The sequence below is a fragment of the Quercus suber genome, unplaced genomic scaffold, assembly GCF_002906115.3.
Source record: "Quercus suber isolate HL8 unplaced genomic scaffold, Cork oak 2.0 scaffold_68, whole genome shotgun sequence".
NCBI classification, from domain to species: domain Eukaryota; kingdom Viridiplantae; phylum Streptophyta; class Magnoliopsida; order Fagales; family Fagaceae; genus Quercus; species Quercus suber.
In genome coordinates, this window is record NW_027069533.1 from 767,758 (window position 1) to 791,840 (window position 24,083).

General features: G+C 37.7%; 1 protein-coding gene across 1 annotated transcript; it reads left to right on the top strand.

Annotated features, from left to right (window-relative positions):
• Positions 1-1,335: 1,335 nt before the first annotated feature.
• On the top strand, positions 1,336-16,957 carry LOC112037215 (serine carboxypeptidase 24). The gene is given in 12 exon segments (XM_065773072.1): positions 1,336-1,597; positions 3,843-3,863; positions 3,866-3,913; positions 3,916-3,948; positions 4,049-4,143; positions 4,230-4,288; positions 4,290-4,315; positions 4,425-4,510; positions 4,582-4,985; positions 5,208-5,315; positions 16,553-16,658; positions 16,790-16,957. Coding segments are annotated over 12 exon segments (1,416 nt in total).
• Positions 16,958-24,083: the final 7,126 nt, after the last annotated feature.

The following is a 24,083-nucleotide window of genomic DNA, read 5'->3' on the forward strand; positions in this document are numbered from 1 at the left end:
CTCTGATCTCTTCCACACTTCCTGGAGGCTGGGTTGGCCTCTAATTCAACCCAAACTATCTTCCTCTACTACTCAATCCTTAGATTGATTTTAGTAAAAAAATACAAAAAATTGATTGAGAGACCACACATCTTGACTTTCGAGTGGAATTAGGGCAAAGGTAGAAGGTTTTCTAAGATTGATCTTCTACTTTGTTTTTTTAGAATCATCACATTAAGGTATGCTTTGTATTCTTTGTTGTAGAATTAAAAATTGTATGTTATCTTTCATGAATGAATTAAATCCTTGTGTTGCTTTTGCTATATTGTTGTATGTGATGCAAAACTATGTTTTCTAATAGACAATGCATAACACTATTGATGACTTTGATTGGAGTGAAAATAGGGAAAATAGAAAATGAAGGAGAAAAAATAGGAGAGATTTAAAGTGGAAAGGGTGTTTGGTTGGAGTGATTTGGGAAGCGAGAAAATGTTGGACTCAATTGTTTTCTCCCTGAGCCTACCACTTTTCAGCCCACCAAATTGGAGAGAAAATGGGGAGGAGAATAGGTTGGTTGGTCCACCAATCTTTTTTTGTTTTTTCTTTCTTTCATTTTATGGGTTATTTGTTAAATTTTTTACTTGCTTATTTTATTCCAAAATAAATCTTTTTTTTTTGGTATAAAAAAAAATTCTTGTAATAGGGGCATGAGAGTAAATTTATACAAATTCTATTTTCTATCCCCCACTTTTCCATCCTCCAACCAAACACAAATAAGAAAAATTAAAATTTCTTCTGTCTCCCTACTTTACCATTATCTTTCCCATTTTCTATCTTCCTACTTTTCTATCTCCAACCAAACAAACCCTATGTGTTAAATGACATTCTATAAAACCAGATTTTCTAAGCCAAACTTAAATAACTTGGTTTGCCTTAATCTCTCAATTAAATGATTTAGTATATTCTTGGTTTGCGGTAATCTCTCATTTAAATGGTTAAGCTTTGAACAAATGTGCCTATAAAATTAAATGTAAACTTTGCTAATTTTATCTTAACCTCTCGATTAAATGAGTGAGAGTAGCACCAGTGGCTTGGCAGTTGACACATTTTTGTCAACTAAAAAATCATTAGATATTCCCAAAATACAACGACATAATATGTCCTTTTTCTGAATAATTTTAATTAACAACATCCTTAATTACGTGAGAAAGAAAATACCATGTCACTGTAGTTCTAGATTATTGGAGAATTATTATTGTAACCCTATGAGAGATCTCTTGTGATGCATTTATGATACTGTGCCGGCTTATTAACTAACTTCCGATCCAGGTCTCAGTTGGCTTGCTGGAACGTCCAATGGTGTTCCAAAGTGTAGTTCTTTTTCTCTTCATGTCCTTACTCATTTTCTCTTCAACCATCACCACTGCCATTGCTGCATTGCCAAAACAACAAGAGCTAGATCGAATTTCAGCACTGCCTGGACAACCACCAGTCACATTTTCTCAATTTTCAGGCTATGTTACGGTCAACGAGCAACCTGGACGAGCTCTCTTCTACTGGTTGACAGAAGCCACTGCTTTTCCTGAAAAGAAACCTCTTGTTCTTTGGCTCAATGGAGGTTAGTTTAGCTTCTTTCTCACTTTGTTTTAATTTCCACCGACTACTATTCTCTTGTAATTCTAGGGTGGTCGTCTAGCTTTACTAGGAATGAATTACAATGTATCCATCTTGTAGCACTCTTAACAACATTTATATAGGAAACATGTGTTAGTTTTTAGACCCCTTAACACAATATGTTTAACCTAATATTAAGCCAAGTTGATTAACAAGTTTGTTAATTAGATCTAGGTTAAACCAATATGTGTAAAACAAATATAATGCGGAAAAACAAAGAACACAATGATATAATCACTCAGAAAAACCAAACCGGTAAAAAACTTGAAGAGGATTTAACCTAGCTATCCTCAAGGTAAAAAGTAAATCCACTATAGATAATCGAAGTTTACAATAAGACTTAGACCACTAATATCTTATTGCTACCACATGTAAAACTTACTGACACGACCACATGCAAGCTTCGAATCTATGGACTCCTTCTCTATTAGGCTTTTGCAACACAAGTACCCACACTTATGACTTTGAGACTCCACTCAAACGTTTTGGATGTCCTTAGACGTTGATCTTGTATGCAGCAAGTTTTACAACATCGGATCTTGAAATTCTTCAAGGAATAACACCGGTAGAAGACTTTAGAGAGCTTTTGGGTACAAAACCCTAGATCTACAAAAGAGGCACAAGATGCACTCTAATATCTCCAAAAAAAAATTCAAAAAAAAAAAAACCCTCTAGGATTAGCTTATAATGTCCTTTATATACTGGAAAAAACGGCTCGCAATTTGGGCTTCAAACGGTCAAGTTATGGGCTTTTTACGTTTGCTGATTTTTTGCTGATATGTGACTTTCGATTGATTGAGTACCAATCGAGTACCAATAGAACAACTTTCGATCGATCGAGTACCAATCGAATGAAACAGATTGTAACTCATTTTTTTTCATCACGAACTTGAATTTTTTGTCTTGGACTTTAATGTAGATCATTCTAAACTAATGAGACTTGTCATAGTTTACCAACATTACAAACTCAAAACCTAACAACATGAATTACAGGGGATTTTTTTTTTTTTAATTTTTATTCTGGGAAAAACCTAAAAAGTAGAACTTTAGAAAAACATTCCATTTGAAGCAAAGACAAGAATTAATTAGAAGCCATGAATTAATAAGCATTCAGAAATCACTAATGGTATGATGATATGTTTCTTTCATTTACTTTTGGGGACCAGTATTTATAAAAAAAAAAAAAAAAAAAAAAAAAAAAAAAAAAACCAAAACAAGGAGTTACAAATTACATTCAGAAATAAAAATAGAGTTTAAGAAATAAAAATAAAGAAGAACAATTAAAAAAATAATTGTAAAGAATACAACAATTTTCACCACCTTTTGCACGACTGATTTAAATGACATATGATGTGATTGATGGTATTAATAGTGAATTTATATGAAAGTGATATTATACTAATTATAATAATTTGCCATATGTGAAAAATGACTAAGAAAATTATTGCCTTCTAACATTACTTGCTATAAAAGTTGTTACTATCTACTTGTGTTTAAATAGTATAAACCTACATCAATAATAATGAAACGTGTCACTATCTAATTGTGTTTAAATAATGGTGACCGACATTAGAATTAATATAAAAATATATAGCATAATAACATTTTTTTTTTTTGGTTGAGAAAGAGCATAATAACAATTAGAAATGAAAAGGGAAGGTCATAACCTCATAGTTGAGGTGCTTCAAAGTGGATTACTAAAGAGACACAAATAATATTTTTGTGAAAAGGTTGTACACAGCTACAAATACTCATAAATAATATTTTTTTAAAATAAAAAAGTAGAAAGGTTATAGGGATATTATGTAGTGAAATTCTCAACTACATACCCAGTTCGTATTCTATTATCCTTCATGTGAAATGTTAGCAAATGCTTTTAAAAAAATTAGTTTGGAATATTTTTAGAAGCTTTTTATTAGAAAAAAAAATGTAATTAATTATTTTGGCCGGTTTTTATATTTCTGTAAGAGTGGTGTAAAACTTTTACTAAAATTATTTATTCACAATTTTCCTTAGTGCATTTCTTAACAAGACACATCTTTCATTACTAACTTGTAATTGTACACTGTACTCAAATTAAGGTACTTAAAATTAAGCTACTCTATTATGTACCTTCCACATGGCTTAACTTTACAAAAGATTGAGACAGAATCATCTAAATATTAATTATACATTGCGTAATTGTGCAGGGCCAGGTTGTTCATCGGTGGCATTGGAGCATCGGAGGAAATTGGGCCATTTAGGATTAACAGGACTGGTTTATCCTTTATCTCAATGAGTATTCATGGAATAGAGGTAACAACCACTATTCAAATAATTAATATTCACAAGTTGGTAAACCTTTATCTTTCAAATTTGTGGTAAAATCTATCATGTGTTTACTTTTTTGCTTACAGAAGAAATCTTTTATTTCTTGAATCGCCTGGTGTTGGTTTTTCGTACACAAATACAAGGTCGATCTAATGATCTGGAGATAAACGGACGGTACTAGTTATGATGATTTTATATTATTATTTGATTACCAAAAGATTATGTTGTAAGTGAATCTATAGCTTACAATTTTGTGACAAGCTGAGGATGCCCTAGTATTTCTAATTAGATGGATGTCAAGATTTCCACAATACAAACATGAGAATTCTACATTCTGGGGAGAGCTATGCTGGTATGTGTATATATATATATATATATGCAACAAACAACTAATACCTTATTATTACACATTATGAGTAATTCTAAATAATCATAAGCTAATCTTTTCATTCTTTTTATAGGGCATTTTGTTCCCCAGTTGGCAGAGAAAATTGTAGAATATAATAAGGCACTCTTGCAACCTATCCTCAACCTTAAAGGATTTATAGTAATTAATACAAATTTGAACACCAAGTTTGATCATAACTCTAATTAAAATTTTTCAATCAAATTATGCAGGTGGGAAATGCAGTTTTTGATAATTACTATGACGAAATTGGAACAATAGAATATTGGTGGAGCCATTCAATGATATCTGATACAAGATACAGATCAGTTCTCAAGAATTGCAATTTCAAGGTGGTAGAAAGTGAAAGATCACAACCATGTAAACAAGCAAAGTACCATGCCATTACGGAGCTTGGAAACATAGATGAATACAGTATTTATACACCAACTTGGTTGGCATCGCATGATAATACTATGAGCCCTATAAGGTTCAAAAATACTCTATTGCGTCGAAGGCTTTCTGAGTACGATCCATGTAGTGCAAATTATGCTGAGAAGTATTATAATCGGCTGGAAGTACAAAAGGCAATGCATGCAAATGTTAATGGAATTCTTCGCAACTGGACTGTTTGCAGGTTTACTTTTTAATAGTCAATAATTTTTGTTTATGTATTTACTTTTTAATAATCCAATAATTGGGAAAGAGTGATTTGAACTTGAACATCTTCATTAGAAACATTAAATAAATATCAGTTGAGCTATAAGGCTATTAACTTTGTTTGTTTCTAAAATTGAAAACATAATCCTAGGCGTTTGATGATGCATCTGATTCCTATATATACTTTTCTATTGTGTAGTGGTGTTCTCGGAATTGGACAAGGCAAAATTTGGACAAATTCTGAATTTTCTATGTCGCCAACATACAAGAAGTTGTTTACAGCTAGTTTACGAATATGGGTTTCCAGGTAAAAGTTTTTGATGAAGTATAAATTCGTCAGTCGAGAATCTCCGATGGACGAATTCCTCGGCCTTGACAAATGGTCACCGGTGTGGTGCCTGCCACAACAGCTCCGATGCCAAAGTTAATATATGGTGCTAAACAATAATGAAACAGAATGAATTGATATGGCAGAAATAAGTCTTTTGATGTGTCCTTACCTCATTCTTGGCGATGTAGGAGCTTTATATATACCTTCACGGCTTTTGACCGTTGGAGTAGTTATGGAGGTCCTAATGTTCCTCTTCAAAACGTTTTGGCGCTGTTTTAATATGGCATCAATGCACTCCAACGGTTCACAGAACGGGTCTCGTAACCGTCCTAGGCTTGATTGACTGCATTGAATGGCTTGGATGTCTTCGTCATTAGTGTGAATGATTACTCCATCAGGCCTGAAGGTATACTCGTCCGTATTTATAGTCTCGTCCATGTTAGACGGATTTGTCATTCCCGTCAGCTGCCCCCCGATTCTTTGGTCGTCATGTCATGACGATCATAGAATAGGAAGGGGTTTACAGGTTGTAAATGACTTCTGAAATTTTGTTCCGTATTAAGTGCGAAGTGGCGGCGCTCCATAGGTTGTGGTATACGTGGCACGCGTTGATTGGTGGAGTTAATGCTCCAAGTAGTGGGACTATTGGGTTTCCCGCCAGTCTTTCCGTTTTTCGAGCCTTTGTTTTTAAACTCCTCCTCTACTTACTTTTTTCTTTTCATTTTTCGAAACTCTCTAATCATTATCTCCCCTCTGTTGGCCTTCCCCCGCTATTTTTCTCCACATTGCTGTGTTGTTTGGCAGTGCTTGGTCCGCCACTGTTCAAGGTATGTCATTCTTCTTTTCTTGCGTTTTTCCTCTTTTTCTTTGTGGTTTTGCTGTGGTGATGTTTCTGATTTTTTTTTTCCTTTCTTTCCTTTTCTTCTTCTATTTGTTTTCAGTGTTTCATTTTTAGCTGTACCGTTCTTTTCTGCGCTTTCTTTTTCTGGGTTTTTTATGGTTAGCAATTCCGAGGTTACAGCTGCTTGCCCCTCGGTTTCTTTTCTCTTCGTATGCTTAGGGGGCTCCTTAGGTGATTTTTCTGGTTTTGAAAATTTTGTTTCCGAGGGTAGTGGTTTCGGACCTCTGTTGGCAGAATTGTTGCCTTTGATACAACAATCAATTGATTGGTTTGAAGGTCAGAACAGGACGATGTCTGAAGTTAGATCTAGCGATCTCGAGACGAGGTTATCTTCTAATGGTGACCCCGTGGAGAGGGATGCCGTCGTCTCTAGTCCTTGGGTGGTTAGGGCTTTTCATGCCCTTGAGGAGGTCTGTGGGTTAGATGCTGAGACGGTGAATAGATTCAGGGATAGATTCCAATTTTCGGATAGGGTTCGTGTCCGTCGGCCCAGGGACGAGGATAGGGCTTGTCACTTTTTTCAGGGTGAGGTATGCTTCTATGAGGCCGCCTTTACTTATGGCCTTAGGTTCCCCGTCCACCCTCTCCTGATGGAGCTTCTAGATCATTTTGGGATTACTCCGGGGCAACTGATGCCCAATTCATGGAGGATAGTGGTCAGCTGTATGGGAATATGGCTGGCTGCTAATGGGGATATGATCAAAGTAGGTGAGCTCTTCCACCTATATCGTCTGAAAGAATCCAAAGAATATGGATACTATGAGTTAGTACCCTGGGAGAGGAGGACCAGGATCGTTAGAGGGTTGCCTTCGTCCTTCAGGTACTGGAAGTTGTGATTTTTCTTTGTGTCCGAGGATGATTTTGAGACCCCCTCCAGCCAGGACTGGGGTGACATTCCAAGGTTGCTTCGTCGATGGGGAACCCCGACATTAGGTGCGTCAGTATATAAATATTTTTTGTTTTTAGCTCTACTGCACTTGTTGTTATCGTCACTAACCTCTTGATTCTTTCAATTTTCTGCAGTAAAGAGACGACCTAAACTTAAGAGCAAGTACAGGGCTTGGGTAGAGCAGGCAATCGAGTACGCCAAATCGATTGAGAGCTGGGACGATTTGGTAGATCCGTGAACTCTTGCCTTCTACAACCTTGGCCCGGACCCGTCTTCCTTCGTCTTGCGGAACATCAACATAAAAAAAAAAAAGAGTAAGTGATAAACCTGCTAGAAAGGATTTTTTTTTTTTTGAACAAGTATTCCTCTCTGGCAGAAATGACGACCAAGTTCAACAAAGATCTTTTTGCGAAGATGAGATCAAAGAAAGATGAACCTTTGTCAAATTTGGGAAAGAAGACCGTGCGCATCACCAGGAAGGGAGGTGCTGCCACGTCGACCCCCTCCGTCTGTCCCATTGTCTCCGTGGGTGAGACGACGAGGACGGCCTCTCCAACTACGTCAGTGGAGGAAATAGGAGGTACCCCTGTTTCAAAAAGGCCGCGGTTATCTGACAAGGAGAAGGAAAAAACTGTTTCTCGCTCGTCTACCCTTTGGAACGACGAGAAGATGGCTGTAGACAAGGCTCATGAGGTAGTGACAACTGCGGACCTGAAGGCCTTATCTGGCGTTCCTTTTAACGAGATTGCAGCTCGTCACGTTCACAAGCTCGTCCAGGTACTTTGTCTCGAATTTGAAATTTTTTTTATTTTTTTTTAACATCTTTTATCTCCTTCTTAGGTGCTAGGGGAGAGCTTGCACCTTTCTTCTGAGTATTTCACTCAGGAGGCTAGGGTGGCTTCCATGGCGTCTAGGATGGAAGTTTTGGAGGCGGAGAACTCATCGCTGAAGAAGGATCTTATCACTTCCATGGGTGAGGCCAATGCCTTGAAGGAGCGGGCGAAGAAGCTGAACGACGACCTCAGGGTTGAACGCCAATTGGTCTCAGAGAAGGACGAGCAGCTTATTGGTGCCCGAGAAAGCCTTAAGACTATAGCCGCCAGGTCCGTTAAAGCCTTCCAGACCACCGACGAGTATAACACCGTGCTCATTAGTTGGTACTTCAAAGGTTTCAAGCTCCTGAAGAGATACCTATTGAAGCATCCTTCTGGAGTGGACATGGAAGGGCTGGACCTGGAGGAGGTGGATCAAGAGATGGCTGCAGACGAGGCTGCCCTATCTTCCGCTACTGAGCCTGAAGCCCCTGTTGACGCTCCTGTTAATGTTTCTCCAGCTGACGACACACATGTTGACGATGCCACTGCTGACGATGATGCTACCTGAGCTTGGTACTTAGCAAAAAATTTTCTTTTTGGGATGCCCTTTTATGTTTTTGGGCAATTATGTAATTCTAATTTCGGTACAATTTTTCTATCTATTTTGGAAACAATATTTTATAGCCCAGTGTTTATGGGCTTCTAGCTGTAAAAAGACAAGTAGCGGTTTTGCCAATTAGGCTTTAATTTAACTAAATTTACTTTCCCGCACTTACTTGCATTTGTGATTGTGTGTTCCTTAGTTTAGGATACGTTAGGGTCGTGGGTGTCCATGTTGCACTGGTACCCCTGCGTTACTTTATATTCGTCAGTGCTTAGCCTTTTCTAGCTTTTGGTGACTTCTACCCATTTTGGGGATCTTTTAGTCGTCAATAACTTACATCCGTCAAGGCAGAATCTTGTTACTTAGACATTTTTGGCTTTTGTGACTTGTCCCTTTCTGGGGATTTTATAGTCGTCAGTAACTTACATCCGTCAAGGCGGAATCTTGTTACTTAGCCATTATTGGCTTTTGTGACTTATCCCTTTCTGGGGATTTTATAGTCGTCAGTAACTTACATCCGTTAGGGCGGAATCTTGTTACTTAGCCATTTTTGGCTTTTGTGACTTATCCCTTCTTGGGGATTTTATAGTCGTCAGTAACTTACATCCGTCAGGGCGGAATCTTGTTACTTAGCCATTATTGGCTTTTGTGACTTATCCCTTTCTGGGGATTTTTTAGTCGTCAGTAACTTACATCCGTCAGGGCGGAATCTTGTTACTTAGCCATTTTTGGCTTTTGTGACTTATCCCTTCTTGGGGATTTTATAGACGTTAGTAACTTACATCCGTCAAGGCGGAATCTTGTTACTTAGCCATTTTTGGCTTTACTTGTGACTTATGATTGAATAGGCCTGCTCACAGAGAAACATTAGCTGGATAACATATTTATTGATTTCGATAATGAATACATATAAACGTTACTTCTATTGATGGTATTTTTTCAAGTGTTCAATGTTCCATGGTCTCGGGAGTCTTTGTCCATCCAGGGTTTCCAGGTGGTAGCTACCTTGCCTGGAGTAATGGACGACTCAGTAAGGTCCTTCCCATGTGGGACCTAACTTCCCTTGAGTAGGATCCTTGGTCGCCGGGGTTACTTTTCACAGGACGAGGTCGCTAATGTTGAGTAATCTGAGTTTCACCCTTCTGTTGTAATAGTCCGTCATCTTTTTCTGATATTCCGTCACTCTACTGCAAGCTTTGTCTCTTACTTCATCTAGACAGTCCAGGTTGAATTGTAGCCAATCATTGTTGGTTTCCTCGTTGAACATTTCTCGCCTGGTGCTGGTTACTTACTCCTACTTCGACCGGGATCACTGCTTCAGTTCCGTAGGTAAGCCTGAAGGGGGTTTCTCCCGTCGGGGTTCTTGCTGTCGTTCTGTAGGCCCACAAGACACTGGGCAGTTTTTCTGGCCAGGCGCCCTTCGCGTCGTCTAGCTTAGTTTTAATGATCTTGAGTAGCGTACGGTTCGTTACCTCCGTTTGTCCATTTGCCTGTGGATGTCCCGGTGATGAGAACTGGTTCTTGATTCCCAGTCCTGAGCAAAAATCTCTAAAGCTTTAGCAGTCGAATTGTCGTCCGTTATCTGATATGATCGTCATTGGAATCCCAAACCTGCAAACTATATTCTTCCACATGAAGCTTCGGATTTTCGCTTCGGTGATGGTTGCCAGTGGCTCTGCTTCAACCCATTTCGTGAAATAATCAATAGCAACTAGCAAGAATTTTACCTGACCTTTGCCCAGGGGTAGTGGGCCAACGATGTCGATTCCCCATTGTGCAAATGGCCATGGGGACGTTATCGTCGTCAGTCTTTCGGCCGGAAGTCGTTGGACATTCCCGAACCGATGGCATTTGTCACATCGCTTGATGAGCTGAGTTGCGTCCACCTGCATAGTAGGCCAGAAGTAACCTGTTCGAAGAACTTTGCTTACCAAGGATCTAGGGCCAGCATGGTCCCCACAGATCCCTTCGTGTATCTCTTCCAAGATGTACTTAGCTTTTTCTTCACTAACACACTTCAAGTAGGGCATGGAGAAGCCCCTTTTGTAAAGGGTGTCGTTGAGAATTGTAAATCTGGCTGCCCTCTTTTTAATCTTTCTAACCTCGTCCGCATTCGGAGGGAGGTGTCCGTCCTTGAGAAAGGATATGATGGGCGTTATCCAGCTGTCTGTGTTCTGGATTAAGAACGTTGGAACTTCTTCAATGCTGGGGTACTTCTGGATTTCCATCCTTAGGTCCGCATTCGTTGATCCATCTTCTGACGAGGCTATCTTGGAGACCTCGTCTGCTTCCATGTTCTGGCTCCTCGGTATCTGTACAAACTCCACTCCATCGAACTCCTGAGTCAAACGCTTCGTCAGCTTGAGATAGTTCTGCATTCGTTCTTGTTTTGCTTCATATTCTCCCTGGATTTGCCCAATTACCAGTTTTGAATCATTTTGGACTAATAGGTTCTTAGGCCCAAGCACTTTTTCGAGCCTCAATCCCGTCAGAATCCCTTCATATTCTGCCTCGCTGTTGGTGGCAGGGAATTTTAGCTGAACTCCGTACTTCAGTATTTCTCCTTCTGGGGTGACTATGACGACCCCCACTCCCCCCTGATTTCGAGCTGACGAACCGTCAATCTGTATCGTCCATCTCTCAGCCTTGTTGGTGTGCTTATCCTCATTTGGGGAAGTGAACTCGGCGATGAAATCCACTAAGGCTTGTGCCTTAATGGCTGTCCTGGGATGGTACTCGATGTCAAATTGGCTGAATTCAATTGCCCATTGGACCATTCTTCCTACTGCTTCAGGCTTGTTCATGGACTTTTTGATTGGTTGGTCCGTCATCACCAGAATGGGATTTGCTTGGAAATATTGTCTTAGTTTCCAGGAGGCCACAATCAACGCAAATGCAATCTTTTCAATCTTTGGATACCTGGACTTGGCCCCCTAGAAGGCTTGGCTGACGTAATAAACCGGAAGCTGCTTCTTGCCTTCCTCTCCGATCAAGGCTCCACTGACGGCCGTATCTGATACCGCTAAATACAGATATAAGTTCTCACCTTCTTTGGACGGGCTTAAAAGGGGTGGATTACTCAAGTAGCGTTTGAGCTCCTAGAAGGCTGCTTCGCATTCGTCTGTCCAAGCAAAGGCTTGTTTTAAGGTCTTGAAGAAGGGCAGGCATTTGTCCGTAGCCCTAGAGACGAACCAATTAAGGGCTGCAATCCTTCCAATAAGCTTCTGGACTTCCTTGACGGTCTTAGGTGATTCCATGTCGATTATGGCTCGCACCTTCTCCAGGTTTGCCTCTATTCCTTTCTGGGACACCATGAATCCCAGGAATTTTCCTGAAGCTACACCAAAAACACACTTACTAGGATTCAGTTTCATTTGGTATTGCTTGAGGGTAGCAAATGTTTCCTTGAGGTCGTCCAAATGGACAAGTTCTTCTTTGCTTTTGACGAGCATGTCATGCATGTATACTTCCATATTCCTGCCTATCTGCTTGTTGAACATTCTGTTCATCAATCTCTAATATGTAGCACCTGCGTTTTTCAACCCAAATGGCATTACCTTATAGCAATACAGCCCCTGGCTGGTGATGAAAGCAGTCTTCTCTTGATCTTCATCAGCCATCTTTATCTGGTTATACCCTGAGAAGGCATCTATAAATGTTAGCAACTTATGCCCGGCAATAGAGTCTACAAGCTGGTCAATTCTTGGTAGAGGAAAACTATCCTTCGGGCACGCTTTATTCAAGTCTGTGAAGTCCACGCACATTCTCCACTTTCCGTTCGCTTTTTTAACAAGGACGACGTTTGTGAGCCAATCAGGATAGTAGACCTCCCGGATGAATCCTGCCTTCAGTAGTTTATTTACCTCGCCTGTGACAGCCTGATCTCATTCTGGAGCAAATACCCTTCTCTTCTGCTTGACGGGTTTCTTCTCTGGATCCACATCCAGCTTGTGCTGGATTACCTCTGTGGATATGCCGGGCATGTGCTCATGGCTCCATGCGAAAATATCTTGGTTCTCTTTAAGGAACTGGATTAGCCTCGACTTCATCTCAAGGCTTAGCGTCGTTCCTATCCTCGTCGTCTTGGTGTCTTCTTCTTCGTCCAACTTCACTGTTTCCAAGGTTTCTATTTTGTCTTCTTCTTTCTCTTCAATCGTCCAAGTGTGGTTTTCTTTTGCGGCCAAGACGGCCTGGTAGCATTCTCTAGCTAAAACCTGATCGCCTTTTACTTCTCCAACCCCGTCGTTCGTTGGGAACTTCACCTTCAGGTAGTAGGTGGATGTGGCTGCCTTCCATTTGTTAAGTGTGGATCTTCCAATAATCACGTTGTAAGACGAGGGGCAGTCTACCACCAAGAAGTCTATCTGGCGAGTCAATTGTTTCGGGTAGGCCCCCACCGTTACTGTCAATGTTACTATGCCCTTGGGATATACCCTATCTCCACTGAAGCTGATGAGAGGGGTGTCGAATGGACGCAGTTTCTTTGGATCTAACTTGAGCTGCTGAAATGCTGGAAGGTAGATGATATCTGCTGAGCTACCGTTGTCTACGAGGATCCTTTTGGTGTTGAACCCTTCTATGGTCAGCATTATGACTAACGGATCATTGTGAGGCTGCTTCACTCCTCTAGCATCTGCTTCATTGAAATACATATCTTGATCTGTCCATCTCTGCTTAGACAGAGGTATCATGTAGACACTGGTCACTTGCCTTTGATGGGCTTTCCTGAGGGACTTGAAGGATCCCCCGGTGGTGGGTCCCCCTTTGATCGTCTGTATCTCTCCGATCACGTTCTGAGGAGGTTGGAATTGACGGGTATCGCCCCTGGACGAGGACTCTTGCTGGTTCTTATTTTCGTCTTGAAATTTATTGTACTCTCCCTTCTTTACAAACTTCTGCATTTCCCCTTTCGTATCAACTCCTCTATCTGTTCCTTTAAGTCCCGACAGTCTTCTGTGTAGTGGCCATGATCCTTGTGAAATCGGCAGTGCTTATTCTTATCACGGACGTTAGGAGATGAATGCAATGGCCTTGGCCATTTAAGGTAGTGTTCATCCTTAATCTGCGTTAAGATTTTGTCAACAGGCATAACAAGAGGAGTTAGTTTTACCGTCTTTTGATTTTTATCGTCTCTCCTTTTGATGCCGTCATTATTTCGACGATCTGGGCGCTCCCTTTTCTGTCCCCTACGTTCGTCTTCCTTTCTTCCTCTGTCTCTTGGCTTTTCTGTATCCTTTATGGCTGCTAATGCATCTTCAGCGTTCATGTACTTTTGCGCTTTTATGAGCATTTCCGCCATCGTCTTTGGAGGATTTTTCGCGAGTGAAGCCACGAGATCCCTGGACTTTAGCCCTGCTTTGAAAGTCGTCAGCTGCACCTTGTTGTCTGCTTCGTCCACCTCTAAAGTCTCCCTAGTGAAGCGCTTTACGTACGACCGCAGGGTTTCTTTTTCTCCTTGCCTTATGGTAAGCAAATAATCTGCTGGCCTCTTGGGATGCTGTCCCCCAATGAAGTGCTGTAAGAAGGCATTACTCAGTTGGTCAAAGTTGTCAATGGACGACGTTGGCAGCTTGGTGAACCACTCCCTTGTAGCTCCTTTAAGGGTAGTAGGAAAGGAACGACACATTATCTCATCGGGCTGCTGGAGTCCTAGAGTTGTTCTGAAGGTGTTGAGGTGATCTTGTGGGTCCTTGAGCCCGTCAAATGGTTCTAGTTGTGGCAACCTGAACTTCGACGGTACTGGGCATCCCAAGACCGCGACCGTGAAAGGCGAGTCTGTTGCCCTTACCAATCTGCCCACGCTCTGGTCTGTCTTCTCCCTGATGGCATTTTTCAATTCGTCCATCTCTCTCCTCATCTCCTGGAGAAGATCTGAATTCTGGTCTACTGGAGTAGTAGCTCTTGGATGACCACTTCTCCTGTGACTATTTCCCTCGTCCTCCATGTTGTCTTTGGATCGGTTCTCCTCCTGTTGGAGTCGTAGTTTCATTTCCTGATTTTGCTTGGTGAGCTCTTCGACGGCAGCTGTGAGAGTTTGAACCTGCTGGGCCAAGGCTGCGGAATCTTGATTGGATTCCATCTGAAAATAATAGTTGATTGGGAACTACTTTCTCGAGTTGGAACGTGGAAATGTCGTTCCCATAGACGGCGCCAAACTGATGAAGTATAAATTCGTCAGTCGAGAATCTCAGATGGACGAATTCCTCGGCCTTGACAAATGGTCACTGGTGTGGTGCCTGCCACAACAGCTCCGATGCCAAAGTTAATATATGGTGCTAAACAATAATGAAATAGAATGAATTGATATGGCAGAAATAAGTCTTTTGATGTTTCCTTACCTCATTCTTGGCGATGTAGGAGCTTTATATATGCCTTCACGGCTTGTGACCGTTGGAGTAGTTATGGATGTCTTAATGTTCCTCTTCGAAACGTTTTGGCGCTGTTTTAATATGGCATCAATGCACTCCAACGGTTCACGGAACGGGTCTCGTAACCGTCCTAGGCTTGATTGACTGCATTGAATGGCTTGGATGTCTTCGTCATTAGTGTGAACGATTACTCCGTCAGGCCTGAAGGTATACTCGTCCGTATTTATAGTCTCGTCCATGTTAGACGGATTTGTCATTCCCGTCAGTTTTTAAATTCTAAGGATAACAATTTTTATAATTAATTAAAGTACTATCGGTTTTATACTAACATTACTTGTATTAATACACGTTACAATACTTGTACCTTAAACTTTGAAGTTTTTATAAATAGATATGAATAAATAAATTATTAATCACAATGCATGAGAAACTATAAAACTTAGTCACGTGGTAACTGGTAAGTAATTTTTGGCCGGTGACTTGGATTGGGCTACGTACAACTACAAGTGGCAAGACAACATTGAGACACTACAACAATGAACAAAAAGACTATACTTGAGAAAACCTATGTGAATAAAATTTTGACACGACCCAACAAGGAAGAAGAACAATTCTCTAACCTGCTCTTTGATGCAATAACATGCGCACTGTAAAAAGAAGCACTCTACTAGAACTTGTAGGCCTCTGAGTCTCTGAGCAATTTAAAGTCATTGATAGTGATATGGACAATATCCTTACGTAGTCCAATAATACTCACCCTTTTGTTGAAAATCAATTTCACAATGTCTACTCACAGAAACATCCCAATGAAAATTTAACACCATTTCTTTTCTTTTTCACCATAACATTTGGAAAAAGTTTAAGATAACCAATTTTTTCACAACTTCTTGTCATAACTGCAATGTGCATGGCAGAATATGAGTTGTGAAAAAAAATTATAGGTCTATATGAAAGCAACTGGTAATCAATTACAATCTACCATATAAGATAATTGTGATTTTTTTTAATTAGATTCTAGAATTACTCTAACATTAGTGTTGGTAGAAGTTCTTCTGTTGCAGTCAGTGACTCCTTCACTTTTAGATTTCATCTCTTGATTTGGAAGGCCCTCTTTATGCCTAATCGGCATAACCTTGGGCTTGCCTAGCCATCTTCCTTGTAGACTTCTTGTTGTACCAAACTTCAAATTTGAAGCCACAGTCCTTTAGCAACAATTTATATTTTGAACAACTTGAGATTGAATGCTTTATTCTAATTATGAGAGAATTTTTTATAAGTTATCACTCTATAGTCTATATTCAATATGTGGCTCTCACATGCTGATGCAAATTTTTTAAAATTTTTTATATAAAATCTTACATGCATATTGTGATCATCTGTGTTTGCCTCCCATGCATTGTTGATTACTTATTGTTTTTAGTTTAAAGCTTTTGTTTATAAACATAGTCAATTCCATATCGAAACAAACAAATAAGCATAGTAAATATTCTAATTTTTAAGGCAATTGCTCCTATGTTGATGAGAAGATTAATGAGCAGTGTAATTGCAATTGCTTTTGATTTGAAAAGTAATAAAGAAGTATTAGCAACGAGAAAGATCTAATTTTTTTAAGGCCATTGCTTCTATGTTGATGCAGTGGGGACACAGATGCAGTAGTTCCAGTGACCGCCACTGGGCTATCCCTCAGCCATCTCAATCTCACCATTAAAACTCTGTGGTATCCATGGAACGAAGATAATCAGGTAATTAAACACAATTTCTTACCAAAAATCAATCAAAACCTCCAACACACTAACAAAAATTTATAGATATGTAGATAAAAATATTCACAAAGAAATGTAATATTAATCTGAAAATTAAACTTCTTTTATAGGTAGGAGGATGGACAGAGGTCTACGATCAGCTAACTTTTGCTACAGTGAGAGGGGCTGGCCACAAGGTTCCACTATTTCAACCCAAGCGAGCACTCATTCTTTTCAAATCTTTTTTGGCAGGGAACGAATTGCCAATTTTACCTGGATATGAGAATATCGATTATTGATTATAGAATTGCCAAAATTACCCGGATATTATAACTAAAGAAAATTGATTATCTTTGAGCAATTTATTGAGTGTAATTGTTTCATGATTCGTATTGATATATTACAAATCCAAAATTAGTGTCTCTACATATGGAACAAGATCCTCTCCATTTCAAGTCACAAATCCAATAAATAAAATCTTGACTGTGGCATTTTTACCAATGGCTTCCCTATGTTGTTGCATGCCATTTAGAAACCAATTGAGTAACCCAATTCAATCCTTAATTAAGGACCAAAAGCATATTTAATATTTCTTTAAAGCCATTTCACATATTATGAAAAAAACACATTACTAGCACCCGGAAAATGAATGACAATTTCAACAACAAATCTAACCGAATGAAGGAAAAGACATCCTTAGAACATTTCTGGATTCAAGGTCATAGTAGTACAAGCAAGTAGTCCTGCCTTGGTTTGTAATCGTATACAAAATTGAAGTGCATCTCAGATACCAGTATGAGATGAAGAAATAATTACTTTGAACCCTCACCAATGCCTGGAGGCATTCCCAAGCTCTGAGCAAGATCACTCATCCTCTCCTTCATGGCCTAAAAAATATAAAAGCCGAGACTTTCGGTTTTATAGCAACTAGTCGCAGACCCGCGCGTTGTGCGTGATAATTTTTTAGGTAAAATACTATTTTAATTCCTAGACTTTATAAAGAATTTTTTTTTTAAATATATAGTTTTATCATATTTTTCATAATCTTGTCTATAATGTTTTTTTACCATTATCATATATTTATTGGTTGATGATTTGCATAACATAGAAATTAAATAAGAGGAAGAAATATTCATTAGATCTTTTTAAGTCATGGTGTATGAAGATTATGATTATATATATATATATATAAGGTTAAATGAAATGTCAAAAAATAAGATTATAAAATTTTCCATCTTTTACAATACCAGATTTTTTCTTAAAAACCAAGTTTGAGATTTCCTCTTGTGTAAGGGGAATTGCATTAGGATCTTGACAATGATCCTCTTGCACTTTGAGAATAGTTTCCTACCATTTGAGAGAGGATAAAAAAAAAAAAAACAACAACAACAACAATCACAACATTAATACTACATATGTAATAACTTTACAAACATGATAAGAATGAAATAATATGGATGAAATGATACACATACATATGTCGCTTCATCGTCATGGTGTATCCACTTATTTGTGTTTGGATTAAAATGAACATCTTTGTAAACTTTTGCCTATTCAAGAACTTGACCGCCATTATTATTTGTCTAATTAATTAACATTCGAATGTTAGTTATTTATAGTTAATTAATCACAACATGTAATATACTAAGGTTTAAGAAAATGAAAAAACACGCACCTCCTCATCAACCCTAACAACAAGTGCCTTTGTCCCGCATCTATGTTTGCCTGAAGTTTTGCTTCTATTTTTAGAATTAACTAGTTGCAGACCCGCGTGTTGCGCGTGATAATTTTTTAAGTAAAATACTATTTTAGTTCCTAGAATTTATAAAGATTTAAATATATATATATATATATATATAGTTTTATCATATTTTTCATAATCTTGTCTATAATGTTTTTTTACCATTATCACATATTTATTGGTTGATGATTTGCATAACATAGATATTAAATAAGAGGAAGAAATATTCGTTAGATCTTTTTAAGTCATGGTGTATGAAGATTATGATTATATATATATATATAAGGTTAAATGAAATGTCAAAAAATAAGATTATAAAATTTTCCAACTTTATTTCTAATATAATTTCTAAATTACTGAAGAACATCTTATTTTTAGTTATGATAGGAATTATAATTTCTCTAGTTAGAGTTTGATTAGTTTAAGTTTAAATTTTGTATTATATTATTTTTTATTGTTGATTATTGATTTAATTAAGTGAATGTAATGGTTGATTTTATTGCACTACAAAGTTTTCAATGTCTATTGTATAACCATCTCTATTTTATTTCTTACTCCTCTTGACCACCTTTTTATAATTGTGACTGCAAAAACTGTAAAGATGTTCACCTACAAATATCATAATGATCAAAATAAATAAAACCCATTATACAAAATTTAACATCTAAATAAATAAAATAAATAAAAAAGCAGCACCTAGTGTTGCATTCAATTCTTAAAAGTTTAATTTTTGATGTGGATACCTAAAGTGAATCATTGAATATTCAGCTTTTTGATTCTTTGAAACCATAAAAGACGGGAAGAACAAAAGGAGGAGACAGGAAATTAACTTTTGGGGGGGGGGGGGGGTGGGGGGGTTGGAACATAAAATTAGTCGACTAACTTTTCACTATAAAATCTAAAATAGTAATGTACATACAATTTAATAATTCAATATATGATCCAATAAATGCTAACAAAATTATTGAATCAAAATTGACAAAAAGATTTAATATCTTTAATCAACTATGAAATGGGCAAAGTATAATGACTAAGATTAAAAAAAAAATGCTAATAATTTAAAAACAATCATTCAAACTTCAATGAATAAAAATCATCTAATAAAATACAAGTACAACCAAATACATGTTATATTATTTTTATCTATAAATTAATTAAATGATAAATAGAAGTAAATTTTAATCAGGTACATTTATAAATTATAATGTTATATGATATGTTAATTAATTTAAAAACAAATAAATATATGATAAAAAAGAAGAAGAAGAAGAAGAAGAAGAATACCTCTGTACCTAGGAAAGTGGGAATGCTTGAATATGCTTCACAATCAAAGGGCCTACACGGCTACAGCAAACACAATTGCTTTTGTAGAAAAAATTTTAACCATACACGTGGGTGGTTGTCTCTAGTTTGCTACGATATTTATTCACTGTTCACAAAGAACAAAAGCTATGTTACACTTTACATTGTAAATGACGAAACATAGAGGAAACTCAGGAAAGTAAAATAAAACAGGAAAAGAAAGAAAAAGAAGGAGGCAGAGTTGAGCTGTTGAGAGAATGAGAGCTGAGACGCCATGCCAGAGATAGAAGCAGTCAGACAAGAAAGAGAGAGAGAGAGAGAGAGAGAGAGAGAGAGAGAGAGAGAGAGAAGGCAAATCACTTACAGACCTCAGAGTCGTTGAGGGAGCGGCCATTCAGCTGAGTCACAAACCAGAGTATTTTCCCTTCTTTTAACTTTTTTTTTTATTGAAAGTAGAAAACACTAATTTTTTAAAATAGTGCCTTTTGCATTGACTTGCATAATAACATTAATAATGGTATATACCATATGGTAAAGGGCATTGCAATTATACAACAATATAACCTTAGAATAGTATTTGTCAATGACGTGTTTGGATATGCCAGGAAGACAAAATCCTTACATTTTTTTTTCTTCGGATCATCTTCAAGGCAATAATTTAATTCCCTACAAGACAAGTCTAGAATAATGCTATTTCAAGCAATTATGAGGATAGAACCTACACATGCAGCCATATAGTCTCAAAGTTCAAAGTGGTGTGAAAAGGAGAGAGAGTTACTTGTGTAGAAAAATGTCTGCAACTGTGTGGTGATGCAGTGCCTCCAGCCTTCAATCTTACTACTGCTATGGGGCAAGTAAGCCCTAGAAGTGTTAAAATAGCTGTGCATCTCAAAATTCTGAATGTCTGATTATTTATTTATCATTAATTAGATTAGAAAGCCAAAGGGTTGAAGTTTTGAAACTGTCTCTGGAATAAAGCCAAAGGTCTGAAGTTTTAATTGGCGTTAGCAAGCTGAAGGGCTAAAGTTTTGAAACCATGAAACACAGGGAGAGGAAAAGGAGGGGAGACAGAAAGGATTGCCGCTAAAGAGTAAAGAATATTTGGATTGGGTTTGGGCTTATGGATTGGTGGACGTATAGCATTAACGTGAGGAATTTCTTTTTAGCAATATTTTAAAATTTAGGAAAAGTATTTTAAAATTATAAGAAAAATAATGGTAATGACATGGCTGATGATGTGGCTCAATGTGAGTGTAGCAACATTAAATGCTACGCTTCAGCTTTTAGTAATATATAGATTGGCAAAGGTGGAAGAAGAGTTTCGAATACAAAAAACTGAAATTCTTTTGTATGCCGCAGTAACTAAAAGTGAAAGTTTCTGCACATAGTATCCCATATAGCATCCCATCCATTACTGTAATCAGAACCCCAAACCAATTGGACACTCGAAAATTATTTCTTACATCCTTTGAAGATTCTTCGCAATTGGAAGGGTGATGAAACCGCATAATAACAAATTAAATAGTTTTCTTCTTTTCTAAATATATTTCCAACATATGCAGTCTATGACAATTGGATCATTACATAGGCATGTTTTTTAGCCTAAACATCAAATGGTTGAGCATCATTAGATAGTTATCAAGATTTTTTTTTTAAGTGTTACACTGAGTAATTTTTACTGAAGGGAAAATCTAAAGGATATTGACAAGGTCAAATTCCACTTTCTGCAAACCCCCACCCCAATAAAAGGAGTCCGCTAGGGTGAGGGAAAGGCCAGTCGAGCCAGGCCATCAAATCAAACCAGAAATTTCCCCTAACTCTAATTCAATGACTAGAAATTTTACTAGCTAGTTGAGCTAACTGGAACCCACTTGCAAGTAATTTATCAAAAATCATAAAACAAACTAGCTCTTTTGGGTTTTTTTCCTGTAATTGCATCAAGAATGCAAGTTTTGAATCGGTTGGATTCAAAGTCGTTTAGGTAAGATGCATATCTAGATATGTTTATATAATTTATATGTCTATACTATAATTGAAATGAAATCCTACCTATGATATAATGTAACCAAATTTCAACATTTTTGGATACTCAAATTCCATTATCTTTTCAACTAGGAGATGAAAGTCTATTTTTTATGGTTTTCTTTCTGGTTGGACCTTACATCAACAAATTTTTATGCAATGCAAAATCATTCCCATATTAATGTGATAGAAATGTGTGCGTGCGCATGTGTGCAGGTGCGTGCTTGTAGAATTTTTCATCCCTTTTTATGAAGCTTTTTGTTGATGTATGGCAAATTTAGATCAAGTCATTTTGACCTCATGATAGTTGATATTCAGGTCTTTTGAATGATTTAAATGAAAAACATCAAGTTGTAGCATAGAACAACAACAAAAAATTACCTATACTTTCTTTGTCATGCCATTTGGAGGCCAAAATTAGGTTTTAACAAGTCCATATAATAATGAGTATGTTCATTATAGTTCATTAATATTAGATTCTTATGTGAACCAGCTTTTGATAGTACTTTGTTAAATTACTTGCATCATTAGCAGGGCATTGTTATTGATTATGTTCAAGTTAAAGTAGCAACAATTCAAGATTATCTTTATTTTAGCCAACAAGCACCAACAAGGCCAAAAAAAAAAAAAAAAGAATTTGAATTTTTCGATATAAAATCAGTGAGAAATACATTTTGAATAACAAATGCTTTTCTTCTTAGTTATTTTTTTTATTCACTTATTTTCTTAATTTTGAGTTTTTCTTTCAATCATGGGCGGGGCTCATGGCACATGAAGTGTACACAAAGGAAATTAGTTTAACCATGGATAATACTAAGGGGGCGTTTACCAAATTGCAAAATTCGCACCAAAACCGCCCGTAAAATGGCATAACCGCACTGTAAGTAATAGTGCACCGTACCGCACCGCATGGTGCAATACGGCTTGCGGTTTTATAATAAGAAAACCACACCATCCCACACTCTCTTTATATATTAATATATTTATTTATTTTTGATATTAAATATATTATTAATAGTTTAATAACCTTAGTTTTCAAAAAAAAAAAAAAGTTTGATAACCTTAGCAAGTGTTGACTAGGAAAGCCAGCCCAAAATAAAGAAAAACTAGCTCAATAATTTAAAATTTGGCCCAAAACAAAGAGAAAAATTAGTTTTGGACTAAGTAGGAAAAGCCCAAAAATTTGAAATATACTGACTTCAAACCTTTCAAACTGCATCTTATATACCTCACCGCACATGTGACCGCAAAAATGAGGTGCAGTGCGGTTATGGTTTTGACTAAACTCAAAATTGCACCACACCGCACTACACATATGACTGCAAAAATAAGTTGTGGTGTAATTATGGTTTTAGCTAAACCGTATTGCAAAGTGCGGTGCTAAAAATGGCCCAAAACCGCATCGCACCGCACCGTACTGCGAACACCCCTAGATAATACCTTGGTGAACGTAAATTTAGTTTTAACTTTTAAATTTAAGAGGGTGGTAGATGTGCTAATTTAAAATTTTATCATAACGTAAAGTGATAAGAACATCCGCATCAGATGTGCCAAATGCCAAATATTTGGCACACCAAACACCAAAAAGGCCCCTATATCAGATGTGTTAAATGTGCCAAACTTTTGCAACATGCTACAATACAATCATAATTTTGGCACGGTACGGACAACAATGGCATAATATATATTATTATTTTATTCCCGTTTTCTCTCTCCTCATCACAGATATCTTTCTCTCTCTCCGTCTTCTCATTTCTGTCTTCTCTCTCATCTCTATCTTCTCTGTTTGTCTTCCACAGCACGCCGATCACCAATGGCCACCACTTAACGCTGCCGATCACACCAAAGACCACCATTCAACGTCATCGACCATCTGTCTTCTCTATTCCGCTTCGGATTCTTTTTTTTTTTTTTTCCTTTTTTCTTTTTTCTATTCACTTTTTTTGGCTGTAGTTTAATGGGTGGGTTCGGATGGGCAGATCGGTGGTGGGTGGGTTTGGGTTGTGGGTTATGGCGGTGGGTGGGTTGAGATGGGCAAATCGGTGGTGGGTGAGTTCAGGTTGTGGGTTATGGCGGTGGGTGGGTTGAGATGGTGATGGGCGGATCAGTGGTGGTGGGTGGGTCGGCTGGTGATGGGCGAATCGGTGGTGGTGCCGATCTCTATTTTGATCTATTTTTGTCTTTGTTTTTCTGTTTTGGTGGCAGTGATTTGGTGGTGGAGTCGGCAGTGGTTGTGGGTTGATTTTGGTGGTTGTGGTTTTTTTTTTTTTTTTTTTTTTTTTTTTTTTTTTTTGAAAGACAAGAATGAGTGACAGGTGGGAATTTTTTTTTTTTTTTTTTTTTTTGGGCCAAAACTTGGA